Source organism: Glycine soja, chromosome 4 (genome assembly GCF_004193775.1).
Source record: "Glycine soja cultivar W05 chromosome 4, ASM419377v2, whole genome shotgun sequence".
In the NCBI taxonomy this organism is placed as follows: Eukaryota; Viridiplantae; Streptophyta; class Magnoliopsida; order Fabales; family Fabaceae; genus Glycine; species Glycine soja.
Genome location: NC_041005.1, coordinates 49,301,421 through 49,313,303, shown reverse-complemented (window position 1 = coordinate 49,313,303; position 11,883 = coordinate 49,301,421). Strand labels below are relative to the sequence as shown.

Below are 11,883 nucleotides of genomic sequence, written 5' to 3'. Positions count from 1 at the left end.
TGACCAGAGAGTACTACTATGACCCACCTCACCATATTTTCATTCCTAATAACATTTTATTTTGGTCAATATAAAATCATATTTTTATAAAATATTTGCATTTAAGATTTTTCATATCTACTATCTATTTGTATACAGGTATATTTTAAAACTATATATCACTACAATATTAACATGAAAATAAAAATTATCATTCTAATTTTTTTTTTAAAATATCATCGTACTTCATTTTACTAATATTGTTAAAACTTATAATCCTTTTATACAACAAGTCTTAAAATAATACATTTTAAAAACTGACATATTAATAAAAGATATATTACCTTTAAAAAAATTAATATCACATATTAATTAAATTAATAATAATATTAATTTCTCCTGTATTACAGGGGTTTATATACTAGTTTCTATAAATATATCTAATGTAAGAATATGTTTTTTTTAAATTTCTATAAATATATCTAATGTAAAAGACTTTGTACCTGATTTCCTCCGAACCAATCCAACCGACCACAGGATGGAAGATGCGCTCACGTGTTTAAATAGATCTTTTCCACATGGTTTTTGTCCATTGTACTGGTGACCTCTTTATTTAATTAATATTCGAGATAATCAATCAAGTTTAAACAACTTTATGCTCATTAATTTATGCGCTTGGTGCTATTGTTACACCTCCTTTATGTGTATGTACTTTTCTTAGAAATATATCAATAAGTTCTAATTCTAGATTTATTAAAATGCTTCTTAAAAAGTATAATTTGTTAAATTATTGTTTTAAACAGAAAACGATATTATATTAACAGTTATTATATAATACCTGTGCGATGCAGGGAGAATTTTTTTCATATAAAAATTATATTAACGATTTTATTAATTTTATATATTGTTGAGAAAAATTAAAATCAATTGAAACATCCCTAATATAAAACTTATTTATTAATAAAAAAATAGTAAAAGATTTTTTTTGAAAGTATTGTGGATGGACATGCATAGACGTGATGATCTAACTCTTCATTTTTTTTCTCGTGTTGTTAGATTTTTTTATATATAGTGTTGACCAACTCACATGTTTACAATGTGTTTCTTTTTAAGAGTTGTATATATATACACATGTATGCATGTTGTGTGTGTAACTTCATGTTGAGTTGTTCTGGTAATGCATCTTATGATAACATGTTGAACTATCATGAGGCACATGATTTTATTAATTTGATCGTTTTAGATTTAGGCATTTCATCTTGAAATTGTGAGTTTTAGTTTTTGACGATTGGCATTCATGAATAATCTAATTGAAGAGTTTGAAATAAATTAAAATAAAGTTTTTCATATTGATAGTTAGCATATAGCGATGATGGATCGTTCCAAACAAGGGAATGATTTATGTCTCTTTCGATTTACAAAGGGTGGTTAGCACTCCTTGAGCTAGAGAAATATAAATATAAGAGGGGGTGACAAAAGCAAGAAGGACATCACGAGGTTATAAGCTTAGATCTGGCAAAAGGACTAAGAATTAATGATAACGTGTTTGATGTACAAAGGGATATGTTCTATGTTTCTAGTGTTATGTCTTATGCAGAATATGTTTAAATCTTGAATGTTTCATGTTATATGCTTTATGTGAATATTAATGTATGTTCCTAGGATATTCATTGAGACATTGTCTCTCTTTAGTTTATTTTAATGTAAAAGCATCAAAGGCTCATAAACACAACTCAAATCAATGCAATAAAACTCCTACAACTGAACAAAAGATAACAAAGGAAGCTAAAGAAATGGTGTCGAAATGATATACAAAGGAGCACTAGTTCTGTCAAAGGAGAAACAGAGGGTTTCTTCAATAAGAATATGAATCCTTTATACTAGATATTAGAATTCAAATCGACATCAAATATTTTAGGGCTATCAACATAGCCATTACCTGGATTTCCGTTAACCATGTTAGATTGTAACTAAAAGTGTTAAAACAAACACTAAGAATAAGAGGGCTTAATGTGTGAGGACTAGATATTATAGAGACTAGAACTCGCATCTTTTTGTTTGATATGAAATTAATTTGTCTAATACAGAGAGCAAAATATTATTTTAACATTTAAAATAATAACAAAACAGTAAGATTTGTACATGGTCCACAATAGGGACGATAAATAAAAATAAAAATAAAAATTGAAGCCTCCCCTGCATCCTTATATAAATGCATGATAAGAAATACTTTAGGCTTATCTTTCTTGAAACTGCTCACTCGTCACTTCCCTCTTTCCACTTCCCAGCTCACCAAAGGAGTGTCTTTTCTTTTAATCAAGTTAGTTGTTTATATTTAACAATCTAGAGTTAAGGATTTTTGTTTTGGTTTTGTTTTTCGTGCTAAGATTTAAGGATTTTAAAGAATGGACACAAAAGTGCTTTCTTCCGGAGTTCAGTACTCAAATCTACCGGAGAGTTACATCCGACCCGAGTCGGAGCGACCTCGTCTTTCCGAGGTTTCGGAGTGCGAGGATGTTCCTATCATCGACTTGGGTTGTCAAAATAGAGCCCAGATTGTTCACCAGATCGGTGAAGCCTGCAGAAACTATGGTTTTTTCCAGGTCCTCTCCCCTGTGTTTCAACATTTTCTCAAGTTTTTACTAAACTACTATATGTATTTTTTTTTTTAAAAAAAAAAAAAAGAAGAAAGAAACTCATGATATAATTTTGAATAAATTAAACAGGTGATTAATCACGGGGTGGCTTTAGAAGCCGCAAAGGAAATGGCAGAGGTGGCACATGGATTCTTCAAGTTGCCAGTGGAGGAGAAGCTGAAATTGTACTCTGAAGACCCCTCAAAGACAATGAGACTGTCCACTAGTTTTAATGTTAAAAAAGAGACGGTGCATAATTGGAGGGATTATCTTAGACTTCACTGCTATCCTTTGGACAAATATGCTCCTGAATGGCCTTCTAATCCACCCTCTTTCAAGTAAGTCTTCTCTTCCCTCTCAGCCATACATCTCTCACTCGACAATTTCTGCTTGCTGACTTGGTCTGACAAGCTTCATGTCATGTTTTATGTTTTATATGCATGTGACACTTTTGGTTTTATTAAGAGTTAATAACTTGTGATGCAATATATATGACGCCTCCTTTACTTTATATGATGTCATTGATGTTCCCTTTTTATAATTAAATTTATTCCATAAACATAAAAACCTTTCCTATATGCTAACACTTTAGATTTGTTTTGGCTCAAAAGACAATAAAAAAAAAGATGTTAACACTTTTTTATTATATAAAAAATTTATATAATAAATAAGAATCATTTAGTCTTTTAATATGAAAACCACATTTCTCTTTTCATTCAATTCACCTTTGCGCGGACTAAAATAATACAGGATCTTTCATAATTTTTTATGTTGTCTTACCGACTCAAAAGTCGAATGAAATATTTAATGTATAAGTTACTTAATAATGCATGTTGATTATATGAAACAGATATGAGTTCGATTTTTTATAATACATTTTTGAGGAGGAGTAAAAAGTCTTGGCTATAACTAAATTTCTGACTGAATGATTGTTGTTAATAATAATAAAAAAAAAGCCGAATGAAATACTTCTATTCTTTGTCGTTGTATGTTTCTTCTCTCTTCATTCTCTCGTTTCAATATAGAAACCACCTCTATCTTCTTATTCTTTCTACGTATGAATTGCAAAAGAAATAGTGAGTCTCACATTTTTTTTGCGTTGTCTTCCCTCCTTCTACCACACTGAATAGATGAAATACTTTTATCACCTTTTACTGTTGTCCTACGTTTCTGTCCTCCCTATTTTCTCTTTTCAAACAAAATTATTAATGTAAAAATATTTGCATGATTACTTAACTAAAATTTATTTCAAAATATTTTTCAAGTAATTATTATAATTTTTTTTATCAAATATGACTATATTTAGTTGGATTTCAGTATAAAAAAATATATTAACATTTTAATAAAATTCTTTTTATATTCTCTCATCATCATTATTATTTTATAATTAGTAAGTTAAAATACGTTTGATAAGATATTTTAATTAATTTTTATTTTTTTTATTTGTCGAAAACTTAGTTAATCGTTTGATAAACAAATTTTTTTTAGTATTTTTATAATAATTTTTAGTATTTTTTAAACATTAAATTTTAATTTATATATATACTTTTAATATATTTATAAAAAAATTAATATTTTTTAAAAATAAATTATAATTTAATTATTTTTTATTTTTAAATTTTCTTTTATTTCAATCATATCAAATACTTATAATTTAATAAAATGATTTTTCAAATTTTAATTATTAGTTTTCAAATAATTTGTTAACTTTTAATTGAATTTTTAACTAATTTTATCAAATATAATATTAATGAAAAATACAAAATTATATATAAAATTAATACTTTTAGAAAGTACAAAGTACAAAATATACTTTTTAGTTATGCACGTGTCTGTTTCAACTTTCATTATTTATCTTCTTTCCTTTTGGGAAATTAAAGTGGCGCAAATTTCATGATAAAGTAGTGTGGTCCTGTCGGGGATCAGAATCGTATTCAATAAATAAATAAAGAGACTCTTTTGGATAAAATAAAAGAGTCTGGCTATCTTGTGACCCAGTCTTACCTTTGATTAATAAAATTAAAAATAATTTTTTTATTAAAAATTATATTAGAGTGTATCTCTTTTGTTTCATATTATATGAAATTTTTATACAGTTATTAAAAATGTAATTATATCTTGAATTTTATAAAAATATGCTGTAATTTTTTAATATATCATTTACCTTTTCAATTAATTATCTAGTAACAATTACTCTAATAAAGGATATTTAATGAAAAATAATAATTAATATTTTGTTAAATTTATAAAATAACAATTAATTTGAAATAATTTTCCACTAAAACGTCATAAAATAAAGAGTATTTAAATATTATAGAAGAATGTATTTTTGTGAAATCAAATAAAATATTTTTCTTTTTATTTTCTTGATGCTTGTGAAAATAAATAAGAGTCTCGTTAATTAATGTTTCAATCCTTACTCCTCTGTGATAAGTAATGTTGGATGTCTCAATTCTGATCTCAACTTCTCAGGGCAGATTTTAATTATGAAAAACTTGATGTATATTTGATTTTCAATTAAAATTATTGTGACGTGTGCTCTAATATAATTCAACAAGTAAAAGTAAAATGAAAACAGAAGTAAAAGTGATTAGCAAAAACTATTTTAACCTCAAACATACTTTTTTACGTTATTTCTAAACATATACTTAAACCAGTTATGCTTATTAAAGTTGAATCGAGTAGAAATAATTTGTGTGTGTTTTAAGTTTTTTCTTCTTCTTTTCATTTAAAATTAGCTATCTCGTTATTCCTCACCCAAAAAAAAAGTAGCTATCTCGTTAACCCACTACTTTCAGCATAGTGAAGGAGAGTATATATGTCGTAAATAAAAATATATATTTCGTTTGAACTAAATAATTTCCAATAGGGACGATAAATAAAAATAGTGAATTGAAATAAACAAATATATAAAAACTTATATATGTCATAAATGAAAAAATATATTTTTAGAAATAATATATTTATGAAAATCATTAGTAAGTTATGATTAAATATGATTTCAAGTTTTAAATTTCAATTCGACTAAATTAAAAAAAAATCAATTTCAATTGGACTGAATAATTTCCAAATTACAATACAATATAAAAATAAAGGTTATTTGAGTAAAATTAGTTAAAAAAATAGTTGCAAGTTAGAAAGTTAGCTCAAAAGTAATTTTTTTTTATTAAAGTTAGAAGCTGAAGATGTAGTTTATTAATTTATAAGTATTTGGTAAAATTATTTGTTAAAGTAACTTTAAAGTGTAAAAAATAATAAAAAATTAAAATTATTATTTATTTAAAAATGATAATTAAGGAATTTGATAAATATATTAAGGATAAAAATATAAAAATCAAGAAATTAAAAGGTAGTGTTTTAAAAAATGCTACTAAAAATATATTTATCCAAACAAGCTTTTTAATAAAAAAATAAAAATTAACTAAAATATCTTGTAAAATATAATCAATTCAAATAGTATGATTATCGGTTGAGGTAGAATTGTGTGTATGCATTATTATTTTACAATGTGAATGTTTCATAAGAAATCATGATGGCATGAAGACAGAATAGTAATCAAATATAAAAACATTACAATTGTCCTTAAATTTAAAACGTTACACTCTTGACTTTAGAGTCTTGTTTTGCAAATTTTTAAAGGAAAGATTTGGTGGAGTCTAGACAAAAAATGAAAGCGAGTGAAATCGATAAAAAATTAATGTGTCCAAATTAAATTTTAATGTAAATAAAAATTATTTTAAAAGAACTCTAAGATTTAAGCAACTTTGTAAAATTATCTTACTTTTATTTTATCATTTCTATCTATTTCCTTTCATTTTTCTCCTTAGACTAAAGATACCTAAGCATATGTCTAGTTAGGCTGAAAATAAGAGAAATGATTTTGAACGGAAAGAAAACATCAAAATTTTCAATTCCATTGTTTTTTTGGTAATGCTAAGAAAGAGGGGAAAAAGAAAAATTTATGTGAATACTAAATAAAAAAGAGTTTATTTTCAAATTCATTTAAAAATGAAATGATGACACTCTTCTGTAAATAAAAAAGAAACAAATATAGCATTCACACAAACTAAGAAGTTTAACCTTATTGATTAAAGAAGATGTATAAATTATTATAATTTTTTTGGTATTTTTTATATTCTTACATATAAAAAATATAATATTTTATTTTTATTTAAAGTATTTATATTATATAATATATATTCATATTTTTTTACTTTTACCAAATAACACAAATAATATAAATTTTTGTGTTTTCTTTCTTTCTTATTTTTTTTCCTATATCAAATGCTATAACTCAAGTAAAATTTATCACCCTTTATATAAATAGTGATGCTGTGTAGACATCTATACATGTCATTCACTCTATGAATACATATAATTATTTTCTCATATTAGTTTTTATTATGTCTTATCATGTTTTTTCTTACTCCAAAGGGCAATTTGGACCCATGTGTCTATAGAGTATTTTTCTTATATAAATTTGACTTATTGGTGCATTAATTTGGCGGTGACGTGGGTAGATATTTCCATCTTGACGTAACCTCTTTGATTGATTGATCCTCAGATTTGATGCTTGTCCCTACCCCGCTACCACCATAACGTCTTCCTTTTTTATAGTTGAAATATTCTTGTCATACTTAATTACTTATTCGATTTTATTATAATTATCCTTTTAGATTGTTTTATATACATTAAAAATATTTAATGAAAAATTATAAAATTAATCTTACTGTTATTAATTGATTTCAATTTTTTCACCATGATAATATCATTAAAAATATAATTAAAAATAATAATTAATACTTTATTAAAAACTTAAAATAATAAATATTTAAGATTTTTTTTTAATTTTTTTCTACAACTATTATTACACCAGAGAGGCACGGAGGGATACAAATATTATAATGACAAGAAAAAATTAAATCCGCCTACAATTTTTTTTTATCAACTCTCTTGTACATTAAATATTAAATGCATTTCATATTGTCTATATGTTAAATATATTTATTTTTTATAAAGTAGAAGAAAAGTTATAAAAATATATGGTAATACTCTTTTAAGAATAATTTGACTACAAAATTTTTTAAAATATTCTTTGATACGAAAAAAAATGTTGATTATCGTTTATAATTTTTAATGAAATATTAAAATTTTATATTAATTTTCACCCTAATAAATACTATTACATTGATACACTTGAAAGATGATTTGCGGATATTTTATACTTTTTTAGTTTCAAAAATATTGTTTTTGTGAATAAAACATGAGAATGTTATTCTCGACTATTTAATAAAAAAACATATTTGATTAATTATGAAATTAGTTAAAAATATTTTTATATTTTCATAAATAATTAAACATATATTTGGTTAAATTATTTTTTTGGAAATAATTATTATACTTATTAAAATATTCTTATTATGTTAAATATGTTATTTCTTATTAAATAAGTAATTTTTTTATAAAATCAACAAATGACAAACAAATGGTTCAAATTATTATATATCTCATGTTTCGATATAAATTTTTTTTCTCTACTCCTTTAATATTTATTAGAGCATGATAAAAAAAACATAAATATACCTATTTGCACCACATTAAAAATGTAAGGAACAATTGGCCATGAGCTCATCACGTGGTTAGTGATACCACCAAAACCAACGAAGTGTTGTTACCCAACCAAGAAGTTCACCACTACAACACGTCATTCAAATATTTAATGGAATTTCACTCAAACCCAACATATAAGAAAGAAGTAAACAATAACTCAATAAGTAGCAATATACGGTTATGGTTCTATTACTTCGGTGTGAGTTTAAAAGCTGCAACTATAAGCATGTTATCTTATAACATGGGAGTGTGATGATGATTAGGAAAAGAATATATGTGTATTTTTACTCAAGGAAATTTTTGTTCCATGTAAATAAATATTTTATATCCCTTACCCGTGAAACAAATATTTCCGTAGAGTGAAATTAAATGGAATAACAAAAAAAAATATTTGTAATAAAATAGTTGATGAAGATGTGAGATCCAACCTAATTTTTGAAAATTTATTCTCAAATTCATGATATAGTATTTTTACCGAACAAGAAATTATAGAAATTAAGAAAAAAATATTTTAATAAAATTGACTCTTAATAAATGCTATTATTTTTTTGGTAAGGCTAATAAATACTATAGTTATCTTAAAAATAATGATTTTTCTTAATTGATGTAAAAATCAATTAAAATGGAGGAAGTACACGATGAGTTAGAGTAAAAAGTTCATTTCCAATAAAATCCCCACACGTCCGATTTGCGTTGATGAGCATCAGCATCATTCCAATTATAGAAAACGCAAACCCATGTGATGGATGCTATTTAGGCTTTTAAGTCGAGCATCAGCATTATTGTAATTTTTTTCTTATTATTTTTTTTTCTACAGTTTGATTTTTATTTAAAAAATTTATAATTCTGATTAAATTCTCAATGTTTCATATGTTTTTTTTTTCTTTTTTCAATTCAACATTAAATCTAACATATTTACCGAAGATATAATCAAAATTAAAAATTAAACCAAAATTACATATATTCTAAAATAAAAAAACTAAATCAGTAAATAAAAGAATCAAAATTATAATTTAAGCTAACATTTTTATACTCACCCCCCTCTTGATTTGGCATTGGCAGGGAAACTGTGACAGAATACTGCACATTAGTTAGGGAATTGGGGTTGAGAATACAGGAGTACATATCGGAGAGTTTGGGCCTAGAAAAAGATTACATAAAGAATGTATTAGGGGAACAAGGGCAGCACATGGCAGTGAACTACTATCCACCATGCCCAGAACCAGAACTTACCTATGGATTGCCAGGGCATACTGACCCAAATGCACTCACTATTCTGCTCCAAGACCTTCAGGTTTGTGGCCTTCAAGTTCTCAAAAATGGCAAGTGGCTCGCCGTTAATCCTCAACCTAATGCCTTTGTCATTAACATTGGCGATCAACTCCAGGTATTTCTAACTAACTTCCTCTTTATGTGCAAGCCTCATTTCTAACTCAAGATATATAGGAGCATTCACTCATACATACACACCTAATAGTCATTTGTTGCTTCAAGTATTCAAGTTTCAAATCTTGTTGTTTTTCTTTCACATGAATTTCCTTTTAAGTTCATTTAAAACATGGCTATAATATATTATTGGTCCTTATAAAACCAATGAGTATTAAATTGATCTCTATAAAAGTTGTTCTTATTTTCATTATTTTTGTTCTTAGACAATAAGCATATTTTTGTTCTGCCTTACCTAATTTATTTATTTTTATTTACATCCTCCAAAATTTAAAATTATTATTTTTTATTTTTAACTTTCATTTTAAGGTAGATAAATAGTATTTATTTTGGAGATCTAGAAAGATAACAGAGTTATGACATACTCACATGATATTACATACACCAGTGGGTGCCACTTAAAAGATGGGCACTTGACTTTTCATTAAAGGCACAAATATTTAATATTATAAGGACCAAAAATAAAGATTTCACCTTCTTAGGAAATAAAAAACAAAGCAAATATTTTATAAAAACTAAAATCAAAATTCGTTATTGTTTTTACATGAACTAAAAATATACTTTTTATCAGAAACATTCTGTCTCCTATGTATCTCTTTCCTTGTAAAGTGATTTGATACTTTTAGTGGAGTGTAAAGGGATGCAAGACATAAATAAATGATGTCAACCTAACAGTACCTGAAATTTTGTTTTGCTTGATTTAGCTTTTCACATAGCATGTCTGCTTACTTTTTATAGTGAAGCCTAGTCTGGCATTGGAGCTGACGCATGGCCTACACCCATATGGGCTTTATGTGTTTGGGCCATAATTAGCCCAAGTTAGATAATTTAGATAAGGTCAATTAGGTATAGCTAGGATTGGATAAAAGCATATGGCAAAGCCTAAATGCTATAAAACATAGCACACATATAAGAGTAAAATTGGTATAACTTTTACTAGAGCAGTTTGCAAATGGATGATAAAATTAATATATTTTTAAAACAAATTTAGTTTCACCTTCATAGAAAATGTAAAGGGAGACACAGTGGGAATTAAGGGCAGAAAATGAAAATGTTGCAATGCTGGCTGTTGCTTCCTGCACTCTTTTTGGAATACTTCATTTTTTCCTTATGGATTGATAATTACAGAAGTTAAAAAAGGCATGCATTCTGGAATATGATTTTAAATTTCAGATTGACCAGTTTGGATGACAAAAGGGAGTGCAGGAAGCAATAGCCGGCAATGCTCCTTAGATATATATATATGCGTGTGTGTGTGTGTTTCTTTATTGGGCTGGATCTTGTCTTTTGAATTTAGCCCATTGTTGTAACAACCAATTTGATACTTGCCCTCGAGTGCTTGCAGGCTTTGAGTAATGGGCTTTATAAGAGTGTGTGGCATCGTGCTGTTGTCAATGTTGAGAAACCAAGGCTTTCTGTGGCTTCATTTCTTTGTCCAAATGACGAGGCATTGATAAGCCCTGCAAAACCACTCACGGAAGGTGGATCCGAAGCAATATACAGAGGATTTACATATGCAGAATACTATAAGAAGTTTTGGAGCAGGAACTTAGACCAAGAACACTGTTTGGAATTTTTCAAGAACAAGTAACCCAAGGGTATCTTAATATTTTGTTTTTCACTCCTCCTTGTTAGTGCCACTTGCTTTTGTTGTTTTATTGTTGGTGCATTTGGTTAGTGCAAATTGTAGTTTGTTACACAACTTCTGTGTCAGACGCTCATGATTTCTCTTGTGGTGATATAGCTGCAAGACTGAACTGCTTATTCCTTTGCTTCATGTGGAAGAGGTTACATTTCCCGAGAAGCAATCGTGCTATAGTAGCTTTATCTTAGGAAGAGAAAAATGTCTTGTAATATTCATATGTTGAACCTTCAAAATTTCCTATTGCTGCTCATGCATTCTTGGTCTTAGAGAAGCGCTAAGGGAAAGTATCTTAATTTTAGAACTTTATTATTGTCATAATTCTGAGAATATGTTCCATAAATATCAGTATCTTGGGTTGCTTCCTATCTTTTATACACCGAAGAACCACTGGCCACACAGTGTCCCCATTGGACTGGGGATAATGTGTTAGCTCTTTATTATAACGTTCTGTTCATTCAAAAAGATAATGGATTTACCACCAAAGAAAATTATAGCCATGGTTCAGTGAAATTTCATTACTTTATGTACGTATGTATTGGTAATATAGCAGTTAATCAAAGGAAAAAG

The 11,883-nt window shown here is 26.8% G+C and overlaps 1 protein-coding gene across 1 annotated transcript; it reads left to right on the top strand.

The window, feature by feature from the left end:
- The first annotated feature begins 2,216 nt into the window (after positions 1–2,216).
- On the top strand, positions 2,217–11,688 carry LOC114410223 (protein DOWNY MILDEW RESISTANCE 6-like). Its single transcript, XM_028374068.1, has 4 exons — positions 2,217–2,582; positions 2,706–2,953; positions 9,288–9,612; positions 11,017–11,688. Exons 1-4 carry the CDS (start codon positions 2,385–2,387, stop codon positions 11,260–11,262), a joined length of 1,017 nt encoding a protein of 338 aa, XP_028229869.1. The 5' UTR covers positions 2,217–2,384; the 3' UTR covers positions 11,263–11,688.
- The last annotated feature ends 195 nt before the right edge of the window (positions 11,689–11,883 follow it).